The sequence below is a fragment of the Schistocerca gregaria genome, chromosome X (genome assembly GCF_023897955.1).
Source record: "Schistocerca gregaria isolate iqSchGreg1 chromosome X, iqSchGreg1.2, whole genome shotgun sequence".
In the NCBI taxonomy this organism is placed as follows: Eukaryota; Metazoa; Arthropoda; class Insecta; order Orthoptera; family Acrididae; genus Schistocerca; species Schistocerca gregaria.
The window spans coordinates 667,196,987-667,211,731 of record NC_064931.1 but is presented as its reverse complement, the minus strand read 5'-3'; the positions used below and the strand labels follow the sequence as shown (position 1 = coordinate 667,211,731).

The 14,745-nt window shown below is 43.9% G+C and overlaps 1 protein-coding gene across 6 annotated transcripts in view; it reads left to right on the top strand.

Moving 5' to 3' along the window:
- LOC126299171 (serine/threonine-protein kinase NIM1-like) overlaps window positions 1-8,970 on the top strand; it is a 511,818-nt gene extending 502,848 nt beyond the window's left edge. For 2 of the 6 annotated variants that reach the window (XM_049990935.1, XM_049990934.1), the window contains one exon: window positions 8,224-8,966. In XM_049990935.1, coding sequence (XP_049846892.1) covers window positions 8,224-8,687 — 464 coding nt within the window. In that variant the 3' untranslated portion in view covers window positions 8,688-8,966. Of the gene's footprint in view, window positions 1-8,223 lie in introns of all 6 variants that reach the window. The other 4 variants (XM_049990932.1, XM_049990937.1, XM_049990936.1 and 1 more) reach the window with 4 other exon arrangements.
- The last annotated feature ends 5,775 nt before the right edge of the window (window positions 8,971-14,745 follow it).

The window sequence follows — 14,745 nt, the reverse complement described above, 5'->3', positions numbered from 1 at the left end:
ATACAGCCCTGACCTGGCACCATCAGACTTCCATCTGTTCGGGCCACTAAAAGAAGCTCATCGTGGGATTCATTTTGAAGATGAGGAGGCCGTCAAAACATCCGTGCGTCAATGGCTTAGGAAGCAGAGCTGTGATTTTTACCGTGCTGGGATACATGCCCTTGTTCAAAGATGGACCAAAACTGTAGAGATGGGCGGAGATTACATTGAAAAATGACAAAATGATCCTCAATGTTGCGGTTTTCAACCTATGTAATTGCATTTAAATTTCCTGACAATTAAACGTAGAAAAAAAATAGGAGGCATTACTTTTTGACTGACCCTCGTATAATATGAAGAGTAATAATGGTTTACATCCGTACAGAGTGTATTTTTTTCTTGTGAGTTGACTGGTTACTAGGTTACGTTACCTGATGCAGCGCCTAGCAGCCGGGAAGCCGAGGACGGAGACGAGCCGACCGCGCTGACTGGATCCGACAGCTTGACGCACCGAGAGTTATTAACTTGACGCGCTCTGCCTTGTACGGCCTCTCGCACTTTGGGACACGTCGTTTGCATTTCTGCAACCTATGTAGAATCTAGAGCTTTTTAAAATTTGCAACATTTTAGCTGGCATGTTGAATAGTAATGAAACCTTGACAGATAACGAAAATGCAAACAGGAATATTAGCAAGTGCATAAAAACACACTCCAAGTAAGCATCTACTTTCTCGAGTACAAGCTATAGGTGATTTTCACACTGCGATAATGCGACCCTTCGACGGAATACGCCCGAGGTTCTACTAAATAACGATATTTTTTAGTCGATCTACGTAGCAAGGATTTTTCTTTCATTATTACATGCAGATTTTCGCTGTAACTGATTTATCCCGAGGAAATGTAGTACCTCCTCGCTATTAGTGGAGCCATATAAGAACTAATCATAGCTTCAGTGGTATGCTTAAGGTGCATATGCTGGCACACGTGTAACAGAGGTAATATTCTTATGCTAAATAACAAGCTATTTCTAGGCCAAATCGTGACGGTAAGTCGTATAAATAAGTAGATGTGTATTCGAGACACTACGTACAACTGTCCGCTAACAGCCATCGTATCGCTTCTAAAGCCATAAGGATCACCTAGAACAAACCTTCTGCACATATTAACAAAGCTCGTGCTTATTTAATATTAGGGAAGACATGGAAGTAGAGTACAGGCTTCTTAGCGAAAACCTAACTCATCCTTAGACGCAATAGTAGAGTTAGGCGTACCATAGTTTAACGTAATAATATTTTTACTATTTACGATACACGCAAACTAAGAGGTAGAGAACTTCTATAGCTATTTGAGACTATTACTTCAAGACATTTTGCTGTGCCCATAAGTCACTGTAATATAAAATGTTTAGAAAACGTAGAAATAGTTGATGGCTATCAACTCTTGGTTCATGGACTGGATGCGATCTCTCAACACACAGACGGAATGTCATGCTCGTAAATAGGCGAAACGTTTCAACAGTCTATGACAATACCATCGCTAATCAACCCTTGGTAATATTCACAAACGCCACATACTCAGAATTAGGCATCGAGAACGATTTATAGTGACCAGTCACATTAAATTCATTAGAATAAAGGCAAACAAGTGTAAGCCACCTACAAGAGCTCGCAAAACCTTTCACGACTAGTCGTTGAGGATTTTTGTCGGCACAAAATTGAATTAACATAAGAGATCATTCTGAGCTCGTTTCCGTCAGTTTCATCGTGGAAAGGCTCGCGGGCTTGTATGTAGTACTTACTTTGTGATTCGTAGTTACGACAATGGTAACTCTCCAGCGCACTCTACAAGAGCAGCTCAGACAGGTGGTACTGTGACATGAAAATTACTGCAAAATGCAGTGACTCCGGCCGTCTCCCTACCACAGGCTCTTTAGGCGTTTTCTCCGAAAAATAGCTCCTTTAATCTGGAGCGAAATGGAAACCACAGTCAGAATCCGATAAGCTTTGCACAGATGTGTTGAGCGTCTCTAGTATGCCCATCGATCGCGTCATGTTGCTCTTTTCAGTTCCAAGCGCACAGTGAGCGCGTGAAGATTCCAAGAAAGTAATGTTTACCGCCAACTATGAGCGCCTGGTGAGAGATTTCACATAACTGTGATGCGCTTCCTTCTTCGTGACAATTCTGGGTCGCACGCTGTAGGGGCAATGAAGGTGCTCCTGCTGCGTTTTCGATGGCAAATGTTTGATCACCGACAACACAGCCCGTAATTGACTCCATCAGAGATTTATCTCTGGTCATATGAACCGCTGGCAATGAAGACAACATTTTAACACAGACAATGAGTTGTAGACCAGCGTAGCGAATTGGTGGAAAGAAAAAATGGTTCAAATCGCTCTGAGTGCTATGGGACTTAACATCTGAGGTCATCAGTCCCCTACATTTAGAACTACTTAAACCTAACTAAACTAAGGACATCAAATACATCAGTGCCCGAGGAAGGATTCGAACCTGCGAACGTAGCATCAGCGCGGTTCGGGACTGAAGCGCCTAGAACTGCTCAGCCACAACAGCCGGCTGGTGGAAAGCACAGGCGTGTGCCTGCTATGACGAGGGTATTAGAGAGTTGGTATGATGCTACGACAAATGTCTAAGTCCGAGTGGCGACTAAGTAGGGAAGTAGCCTGCAAAGTGTAGCTAACTGTTGCAAAAAATAATTTTTTATTTTCACAGTGGTTTCCATTTCGCGAACGATCGGACGTTACATTCCTATAGATTTCGTCAGACATGCTGGAATAGCGAAATTATTTTAAAATGTAGGCAATTTAACCCCATTGTCGTTCTTAAAAATAAATCTTCCTGGTACCTCTTATCTTGGAAGACTTCTTAACCTTTTTGGAAGCTAAAACTTCATCATGAAATTAACACACTTTCCGCACATTGAAAGATAGGTAACTAGTGATAAGGTTATGAAAAATCAACTACTTCTTGAGGCGACGAGGTACGTTAAAGGCGTAAAAATCATTTGAAACCTTTCTTCTCACATGTAGTCATCAGTAAATTTGCAGAATCGTCAACGTGATCCCCTAGTTGTAATAAAGTTCATCTTCTGAACATTTACAATTACACTCAGTTATTCATCTCTCTGAAATTTTCATTTTATCATGCCTGCTCAAGTCCGACGTCTGCTTTCGATAAACTGATCTTTCAGAAGAGATTCTGTATCAACTGCATCTAGCAATAATTGCCTTAAGGACGTAACTCTGATCTCCTTACGAATTTTTATTTTCCTATAGGTGTAAAACTTGAGCTTCTCCTGGAGTATAGAATGTTCAAACAATACATGTAAATGCAGACAGCTGACGTCCTCCCACAGTTAGGGATATTTCAGTAGAATATCCTGTCATTTTCAAGGCACAAATGAGACGAAAGATGGCTGTGCACGGCAACTTAAACGCACGGTGGGCTAGGCTGCGTGAACCAGGAAGCAAAAGACTGTGTGTGTGAAAAGACAACGCACATCGTAACCAAATATAACCAACGCAAGACGTTATTCATAGTTAAATACTAATTAACAACAAGAGAGCAAGTAGCGGTAACTTTATCCTCCGTAGTTTGACACGTGAGAGAGCAGGATTCCAGGCAGACTTTAAGCAAAACCTCTTTGTCTATTTATAAGGCCACATGATTGTTTAATGGAGATGATGATTTGGCTTAAATTCGACCTGGAACTACGGAGGGAGGAGTTTGTACTACTTTCTCACCCGTTGTTAATCAGTATTTCACTACGAACTTAAGTAACACAAAATTGGCATCAGCAAAAAATACATATCAGACTGTCAGCTGTACGTTATTGGTAAACGTATTGAACAAGTAAACAACTGTACATGTTTGTGAACGAACTTTAACAAAACTGGGAAATGCGCAAGAAATTGATGTCCGTATTGAGAGCGCCAGAGAGGCGCTTTTTTAAAAGATGAGTAATGTGTTTAAGGCTAACACCTTTCAATCGAAACAAAATTAAGACTTCTATGTTCGTACAAATTTCCCATTGTTTTGAACTTTAATCGAGGCAACGGGCAAACGACTTGAGGCATTTAAGATGTGGTTGTATAGGTAAATGCTAAGTGTATCATGGACAGATGAAATTACATATAACAACATTCTCCGCAAAATGAAGAAAGGAGGAGTCGAAAACGCAGTAAAATCCAAAACAACTATAAGGACATGTGAAAAGTACTGCCTCCGAATTTTTTATTCTGTTCTCAATATCTGTTGAGGCATTACATGCCATGCATATCACTCAGTCGGCTTTCGCAAGTTGCAAGCCTTTGCCGCTAGATGGCTCAGAATCGTAGCATGTAACATGGCGGTGTGTAACGTAACCATGCCTGTGATTAAGAAATACCATGTTGTAATCGAGTTTCGTATTCATAGAGTTCGTTTACACATGGAGCACCTTCTCCTTTGCCATGAAAATGTCACATCACACACGAACGCTGCAACAATCAGACGCCTTGAGTTCACTCTCATCTATCATCCTCCATACAACCCCGAAATGGCCCTGTCCAATTTTCATATGTTGCCAGAACTTAAAGAAGACCTTCAGGACCTCTCTTTGATAGTGACAATGCGGAGCAAGCAGAGGTAAGGTTGTGGCTCCGTCAACATAGTCAAACACTCATGAGTGACGGTTTCAACAGACTGGCCCCTAGTTGGGTGATATGTTCGATGCCAGGGTAACTATGCTGAGAAATAAATATGCAGACTTGAAGAATAGAGATGTAGAATGCTAATAAAGTGTTTTCTTTTCATTTAAAGGGTTTAAGAGATTCCACATAAATAATTCGGAAGCATTACTTTACACCACGCTTTCGTACAGCTCTTCTATATACACTGAGGTGACAAAAGTTTTGGGATACCCCCTAATGCCATGTCGGATCTCCTTTTGTCGGATGTTGTGAAGCATCTTGCGTGGCGTCGACTTAACAAGTCACTGGAAGTCCCCTACAGAAATACTGAGCCATGCTGGTACTATAGCTGTCCATAATTGTGAAAGTGTTCCCCGTGCAGGATTTAGTGCACGAACTGATCTATCGATTACGTTCCATAAATGTTCGATGATTTTGATGTCGAGAAATCTGGGTGGCCAAATTAGTCGCTCGAATAATCCAGAACATTTGTCAAACCAATCGCAAACAACTGTGGCCCGATGACATGGCGCATTGTAATCCACACAAATTCCACCGTTGTTTGGGAACATGAAGTCTATGACTGCTGCAAATGGTCTCCAAGTAGCCGAACATAACCATCCCAGTCAAAAATCGGTTCATTCGGACCAGAGGACCCGGTGCATTCCATATCAAACGCAGTCCACACAGGTATGGAGTCACCACCAGCTGCCGGCCGTAGTGGCAGAGCGGTTCTAGGCGCTTCAGTCTGGAACCGTTTGACCGCTACGGTCGCAGGTTCGAATCCTGCCTCGGGTATGGTTGTGTGTGATGTTAGGTTTAAGTAGTTCTACTTCAAGGGGACTGATAACCTCAGCAGTTAAGTCCCATAGTGCTCAGGGCCATTTGAACCACCATCAGCTTGCACAATGCCTTGTTGACAACATGGGTCTATGTGTTCGTGGGGTCTGCACCACATTCTAACCCTGTTATCAGTTCTTACCAACTGAAATCGGGGTTCATACGGCCAGGCCGCGCATTTCCAATCGTCTAACGTCCAACCGGTATGGTCACAAGCCCAGGAACGGCGCTACAGGCGATGTCGCGCTGTTAGCAAAGGTCGGTCGTCTGCTGCCATAACCTATTAACCTCAAATGTCGCCTCACCTTCGTATGTCCCACACTGATTTCTGCCGTTATTTCAGGCAGTGTAACTTGTGTGTTAACACTGAAAACTCCAGCAAACGCCGCTGCTCACGGCGTTCAATGAAGACCTAAAGCCACTGTGCAGTCCGCGGCGGGGGAGGGGGGGGGGCGCTAATGCCTGAAATTTGGTATTCTCGACATGCTCTAAACATTATGCATCTCGGAAAATGGAGTTCCTGAACGATTTCCGAAATGGACTGTCCCAGGCGTCTAGCTCCTACCACCATTCCGCGTTAAAAGTTTGTTAATTCCCATCTTGCAACTAGAATCACATCGGAAATGTACTCAGATTAGTCACTTGAGTACGAATGACAGCTCCGCCAATGCAGTGCCCTTTATGTCTTGTGTACGTGATACTACAGACATCTGTATATGTGAATATAGATATTCCATGACTTTTGTCACCTGAGTGTAATGATTAATGGAAACAGGTGTAAACTGCAGCAGAACATTCTTCACGTAAAGATGTATGGTAAAATAGGACGAGAAAGGAAGATAACATCTTGACTAGGAAACCTAAGGACATGGGTAGCAATGAGAAAAGGTATTAAAAGTCGGTACTGCTAGAACGTGGTTTACTGGTGCAAAAACAGGGCGATAAACGATTACATAACTTCGTACGTAGGTGCGATGCTGAAGCGAAGTGTCCTGGCTGGCTGCACCTGATCAAAAGGGCTGAAGCAGTCGCGGAGCTCGTAGACCTCTACAGCACCGGCTAGAGGGCGCTGTCGTCTGTCTCTCGTAGTGCCAACTTAAACTATTCCGTGGCATCGTTGCTATCGATACGCCAGACGTCAGACACAAGCTGGAAACTTTTGGAATAAGAGAAAGTCATATAACTGTGACGGTCACCAAAATCCGAAACGCATAGGCTCTAGATGATGATGATGATGATAAAGGAGAAGACGAAGAAGAAGAAAAGGGAGTAGGAAAGGATGAAGAATCGATATCGTCAGGCGTTAGTTGTCTTTATTTATGAATTGGCGCTAGGTGTTTGCGGTGTGCTAGCTTTCTGAGCACACCGTCTTTCGTTTTCTCGTTGAAGCAATCCCTCCCGCGAAGTGTTTAGGTTGCCAAGCACACGATGTGTCTGTCGTATTACTTGCGCTTCGAAAATGACGAAGCTTTCACCTGTCGAAATATTGGCGCAAGATGCCGTGCTTCTTGACTTCCGCAAGACGTTCGACACAGTTCCCCACAGTCGTTTAATAAACAAAGTAAGAGCATATGGACTATCAGACCAATTGTGTGATTGGATTGAAGAGTTCCTAGATAACAGAACGCAGCATGTCATTCTCAAGGACAGGAGTCTTCCGAAGTAAGAGTGATTTCAAATGTGCCACAGGGGAGTGTCGTAAGACCGTTGCTATTCACAATATACATAAATGACCTTGTGGATGACATCGGAAGTTCACTGAGGCTTTTTGCAGATGATGCTGTGGTGTATCGAGAGGTTGTAACAATGGAAAATTGTACTGAAATGCAGGAGGATCTGCAGCGAATTGAAGCATGGTGCAGGGAATAGCAATTCACTCTCAATGTAGAAAAGTGTAATGTGCTGCGAATACATAGAAAGATAGATCCCTTATCATTTAGCTACAAAATAGCAGGTCAGAAACTGGAAGCAGTTAATTCCATAAATTATCTGGGAGTACTCATTAGGAGTGATTTAAATGGAATGATCATATAAAGTTGATCGTCGGTAAAGCAGATGCCAGACTGAGATTCATTGGAAGAATCCTAAGGAAATGCAATCCGAAAACCAAGGAAGTATGTTACAGTACGCTTGTTCGCCCACTGCTTGAATATTGCTCGGCAATGTGGGATCCGTACCATATAGGGGTGATAGAAGAGATAGAGAAGATCCAACGGAGAGCAGCGCGCTTCGTTACAGGATCATTTAGTAATCGCGTAAGCGTTACGGAGATGATAGATAAACTTCAGTGGAAGACTCTGCACGAGAGACGCTCAGTAGCTCGGTATGGGTTTTTGTTGAAGTTTCGAGAACATACCTTCACCGAGGAGTCAAGGAGTAATTGCTCCCTCCTACGTATATCTCGCGAAGAGACCACGAGGATAAAATCAGAGAGATTAGAGCCCACACAGAAGCATACCGACAATCCTTCTTTCCACGAACGAGACTGGAATAGAAGGGAGAACCGATAGAGGTACTCAAGGTACCCTCCGCCACACACCGTCAGGTGGCTTGCGGAGTATGGATGTAGATGTAGATTAGCCGGCTGCGTTCCAGTAAGTTATTTGAACTTTCCTATTGTTATCCGCGCACCAGGCCAGCGGAATATTGTAGTCGAGTAGGTCCTGCCTGTAGCACAGGTTGAGACGCGTCACGTTGACCGCCGGTTGTGTTGCAGTGGGCATCCTGCAGCTGGAGCCGACGTCCCGCCTCTCGCTGCAGAGCGTCAGCGAGTCGGAGTTCCTACGCGGCGTGCGCATGCCCCGATCGGCAGAGGTCGCCGTAGCAGCGGCGTCCGGCGACTCGGACGCCGGCAGCGACCACGAGCTGCAGGCGCTGGAGAAGCTGGAGGAACTGGGCATCTCGCGAGACCTGCTGGACGAGCACCGCGACCGCGGGAGCAAGAGCGCCGTCGTCGGCACCTACCGCATCCTGCTGCACCGCCTGGAGCGGCGCGCCGCCTCCGCGCCGCCCGACGCGCAGTCGCTCGCCGCCGACGATGCGGAGGACGGCGCCGCCGGCTCCAGCGGGGGCGGCGTGGGCGCGCTCGCCGCCAGGCTGCGCTCCGGGGGCTTACGCGCGCGCACGCGCAAGTCGGCCCGCAGCGGCACCAGTCAGTCCCGCGCCTGTGCGCTCCTCTGAGCGGCGGTCCGCTCTTCGTTTCTTGTACGAAATTGAGAAACAGAAATCTCTGAGTATTTTTGCATATTAAATGTTGAATGTTGACAACAGAATTCCTCCGAGAAATACAATAAAGTGACACTACCTACACAAAAATATAGTGCAATAACTCCTGCTAGAAGCGTACCACATTCATATGCATTCTGAAAGTTGAAGTCTTGTCGATGGAACCACTTCCTACTGTCAATTCCATGCTGTTCTCGCATTTTCTTCTCCATGTTTTCCTAATACTTCTTCCTAGGCCATCCTTTTTCCTTCTGTAACAGCATTGTCCCTTGAAAAATGTTAATAATGAAAGTGTCCATTATAATTATCCGGGCTGTTATGCCGTAGTCGGTTGATCAATTCTGTGTCGATTCCCAACGTTTCGTCTCCGACTGCGGGAGACATCTTCAAGGGCGTCCGTAGCTCGATGGAAGGTCCAACAAACCCACTGGCTCGCTACTGACTGCCGCTAAATTCCGTGTCCGCGCGCTCCCGCGCCGCGGCGTGACGTCACGTGTTTTGATTACGTCAGTGCAATTGGCCGCTGTCCGTGACGTCACGTGTTTTTTAATTGGAGCTGATCGTTAAGGACATCGTCTTTGGCATACTGCAGGTTTAAAAGTCTGCATTTCCTCTAAGGAAATTTAGCGGCAGTAAGTAGCGTGCCAGTGGGTGTGTTGGACCTTCCATCGAGCTACGGATCCCCTTGAAGATGTCTCCCGCAGTCGGAGACGAAACGTTGGGAATCGACACAGAATTCATCAACCGACCACGGCATAACAGTCCGGATAATTATAATGGACATGATATTTCCGGCCGTGAAAGTCTACATTTTAGTAATAATGAAAGTGTTGTGTGCAATTATTTTTTTCTGTTTTCCATTTCCTTCAACAACACATACATTCGTTAACTTTCCTTAATAATTCCACTTTCGTTTTTTGTCGCGCTCACTTCCATCATTTTTCGCCGTATTCACCTTTGAGCAACTGCGAGTCGATTCCTATCCAAGTTACCTACAATCCAAATTCCACTTCCATAGAGCAGTGTACTGCACACAGATGTTATTGAAAACGATTTACTGACATCTGTAATAATACGGTTGCTACTTAAAATGTCTTTCTTAGTCATAAAAGCTTGTTTTCCCAATGCTACCGTTCTCTTAATTTCCATTAAAAATCTACTACCCTATGCGATTACACTACCGAGATAATAAAATTGTTTCACCTGATCAATCCTGACGGCATAAATTTTTTATTGCTTTTAATTTTTTCCGTGTTTTTCGTTCTACCTTTATTGTCGTTTACTATTTCTTCGCTTATAAATTCCATAATTTAAAAGTATTTAATGGAACTTCTAGCTTTCTGTTCATTTCTTTTTCAGAGTTTCACATTACGATGTCATCAGTGAATCTAATACAATGCATCCTGTCATCGAAATAATTATGAAAAATCCGCCTCGATTGCACAAACTACCTGGTAACTACCTCGGTAACCACGCCTTCTTCAGAACAAATATAAAACAGCTTGCCTAAATAGACAAAGTCAAAGGCTAAAATCAACACTTAGAGCGGAAAGACTCCATAAAATTTTTTTACAAATGCACGGTACATATGAACCGAGACAATAATATTACTTATCTCAACCCTGTGTGTGCTGCCTCGCCCCAGCCAACGTACGATGGTCAGAGGCTCTCCACCACACTGAGCCGCAGCCTGCTCACATGCGCGGCTATCGGAATCACTGCGCATGCGCGCGGGCAGGAAACGCTCTTCTTATGCATGGGAGCGGGATTACGAAGTTAACACGGATCGGGACCTAACTAATTGCCAAAAGTTGTCGCACAAATAGCAAATTGAGCAAATGATAAAAGCGATGATGCGGGAATTAAGACATATTTAATAGCAATGCACGACAAACTTCGTGCACGGGTGGTAAAACAGCCACAAGCTGATATGGAGGCCATAGAATTAGGTAAAAATTACAACTAAGCTAAAAAGATAGCTATGCTAAGGACGTTATTGTTAATGCATAAGATCGCACTCATAATATTTGCAGCGGAAACAACCATAGTCGCTACATCGCCATAATACTAAGCAGCCGACCAGGCCGCAATCAGAAGACGTTAAAGATTTATAACATACCTTGGCTCTATGATCTCACAATTACACCGAACCCATCGAAGATACATAAAATACCTCCTAAAAGTGCCCAGTAATAAGAAAATGCAAATGTTGTTCTTCTTGCTAACCAAACCCTTAACGCAGTAGTAGGGAAAAAGTACCAAAATAGGGGGAGGGGGGGGGCTTCGTTACCAGCCGTGAACAATCAATATCGTGCGCGTGCATCAACCAACTTCCACGTCATGCGACTTAATGTGAAGAATTAAGGAATTAAGTAAGGGACCGAAACCTTCAAGGAAATTTCTGTTTTCTAATTGGAGCTGATGGTTAAGGACATCGTCTTTGGCTTACGGCAGGTGTTTAAAAATCTGCATTTCCTCTAAGATGTCCAATTTTGAACCCTTAACTTCAGCATGAAGTAACTCGATATTAGACGGAGGACTAGGCGCATGAGCCATTTCTATAAGGTGTTCTACATCTACATCTACATCTACATTCATACTCCGCAAGCCACCCAACGGTGTGTGGCGGAGGGCACTTTACGTGCCACTGTCATTACCTCCCTTTTCTGTTCCATTCACGTATGGTTCGCGGGAAGAACGACTGTCTGAAAGCCTCCGTGCGCGCTCGAATCTCTCTAATTTTACATTCGTGATCTCCTCGGGAGATATAAGTAGGGGGAAGCAGTATATTCGATACCTCATCCAGAAACGCACCCTCTCGAAACCTGGCGAGCAAGCTACACCGCGATGCAGAGCGCCTCTCTTGCAAAGCCTGCCACTTGAGTTTGCTAAACATTTCCGTAACGCTATCACGGTTACCAAATAACACTGTGACGAAACGCGCCGCTCTTCTTTGGATCCTCTCCATCTCCTCCGTCAACCCCATCTGGTACGGATCCCACACTGATGAGCAAAACTCAAGTATAGGTCGAACGAGTGTTTTGTAAGCCACCTCCTTTGTTGATGGACTACATTTTCTAAGGACTCTACAATGAATCTCAATCTGGTACCCGCCTTACCAACAATTAATTTTATATGATCATTCCATTTCAAATCGTTCCGCACGGATACTCCCAGATATTTAACAGAAGTAACTGCTACCAGTGTTTGTTCCGCTATCATATTATCAAACAATAAAGGATCCTTCTTTCTATGTATTCGCAATACATTACATTTGTCTATGTTAAGGGTCAGTTGCCACTCCCTACACCAAGTGCCTATCCGCTGCAGATCTTCCTGCATTTCGCTACAATTTTCTAATGCTGCAACTTCTCTGTATACTACAGCATCATCCGCGAAAAGCCGCATGGAACTTCCGACACTATCTCCTAGATCATTTATATGTATTGTGTTCTGCATAAGTGGAACCCATCGTGCCATCACCGCTTCTAGAGGGGATGTGCTCTTCATATCTAGTCATGAGAGCTCGGCCTGTATAACCTATGTAAAATTTCGGACAGTCACCGCAAGTAATTTTATACACTCCAGACTGCGACAGTTTATCATCTGTGATCTGCAACGAGTGGATTAATTTCTTGTGCAGATTATTTTTGGCAGAAAAGGCTCTAAGCAAAGGCCCTAATTTGTAACTAACATTACCTACAAAATGGATAGATACTAGCTATAGCTAGAAATAATAGTTATAATTCGCAACTGGTAAGACGTTTGTACAATAAGAAAATAAATAAAAATAATAGTACGGCTTCCACAGATTTAGTAAATGACAAACCGATGGCAACAGTATCTATCCCTTTTGTAGGTAATATTAGTTGCAAATTAGGGCGTTTGCTTAGAGCCTATAACATTAGAGTAACCTTTTCCAGCATGTCTTAATTCCCGCACCATCGCTTTTATCATTTGCTCAATTTGCTATTTGTGCGACAACTTTTGGCAATTAGTTAGGTCCCGATCCGTGTTAATTTCGGTAATCTCGCTCCCATGCATAAGAAGAGCGTTTCCTGGCCGCGTGCATGCGCAGTGATTTCGACAGCTGCACATGTGAGCAGCCTGCGGCGCCTCAGTTCGATGGAGAGCCTCTGACCATCGTACATTGGCTGGGTCGAGGGAGCACATACGGTTCTGTTGATTTGGGGGGAGGAGACGAAACTGCGTGGTCATCGGTCTCATCGGATTAGGGAAGGATGGGGAAGAAAGTCGGCCGTGCCCTTTCAAAGGAACCATCCCGGAATTTGCCTGAGGCGATTTAGGGAAATCACGGAAAACCTAAATCAGGATGGCCGGACGCGGGATTGAACCGTCTTCCTCCCGAATGCGAGCACATACGGGGTTGAGATAAGTAATGTTATTGACTTGGTACATATGTACCGTGAATTTGTAAAAACAATTATGGGTTCTTGCCGCTGTAAATGCTGATTTTAGCCTTTGACTATGCCTATTTAGGCAAGCTGTTTTATATTTGTTCTGAGGAAGGCGTCGTTAGCCACGATGAAATCTTGGTAAACACTTGGTAGTTTGTGCAATCGAGGCAGATTTTTCATAATTATTTCGATACTTACGATTGTTGACGCGCTAAAATGCTGAAAGTTCTTACATCCTGTCATCATTGTCTTTTATTCCCTTCGTGTTTCCATTCATTATCAGAGTAGCTCCCACAATGAACACATTAAATAAACAAATAGGGGTTATCCTTGTCCAATTCCTTTTCTAAGCCTGGCCTTCTCCTCTACCTTATTGATGTTTTTGTGCTTTGTTTCCGATGCAGTTGGTTAATCATTCTTTTATCCTTCCTGTCTAGTCTTATATCTCAGCCATCTTATGAGGAATGGAAACAGATGTAAACTGCTGCAAAACATCCTTCAAGGAACATTATCTGGTAAAAGAGGACAAGGAAGGAGAACATCTTTGCTCGGAATCTTATTTTATATAGCTATCATGGTCACCAACATCCAAAACGAATAAAAGAAGAAGAAGACATAATGCCGTGCGTTGGCTACCTTTGGTTATGACGAGGCTAGTTCTAAAGATTAGGTCCTTAGTTCACATTGTCAGAAGTTTTTCTAAGTCAGTGAAGGTAAGGTAATTCCATCTATTCATATCCATCCCTCTCTACAATAGCATGTGAAAGGCGAAAATTGCTTCTCTTGTTCGTCTGCATTCTCAAAATTCAAATTGGCCATCTCCGACATACCTTTCCTTTGATCCTGCTCTCTACTACACTGAGCAACGGAATTAAAGGATCACTTTTGCGGTATCACGTACCGTGGGGGGGGGGGGGGGGGGGAGTAACTTAGTTTAAGTTAGGTTAAGTAGTGTATAAGCCTAGGGACCGATGACCTCAGCAGTTGGGTTGGGTCCCATAGAAACTTTCCACAAATTTCCTCTGTCGTACATAACGGTCATGTGTGTGAACATTACCATATTTGGGGCATATCATGGGGTGCATACGCCACTGTCACGCGCTAGACGCTGGATGCTGCGCTCCCCGTGTTTGTATAGCGTGTGCTCGGTTCAGCGCCAAGCTAACGCTCTTTGAGTAAAAAGTTGCACTAACGCTTCCGATGACTTCCCAAGACAGCTCTTAGCTACGGCGTGATTTTAATGTCATATTTGGTCTCTTATTTTTGGATACCGCTATGCTTCCGATTCGCTGCATAAAATTTTATACGCTCTGTCCACGTCCCATCAGTAGCGCCACTGGATCATTATTCCTCTTCGTTTACATTCATTTTACATTTTTATATCTGACCATACCTCACTACGACTGGTATAAGTCTTCATTTTCAACAGAGTTACGCATATGTTTACAAAACACGTCAATTATTTAACATCACATTGTATCATTTCCCAGTCCTTCCTGGTAACTTATCGTTTATTAGTGCGTAGTTGTGAGAAATTTGGTGCTGGGGAGCGGGATTCAGTTTTCCTAGTTCTCCTTGGTAGTGGACTGATAGCC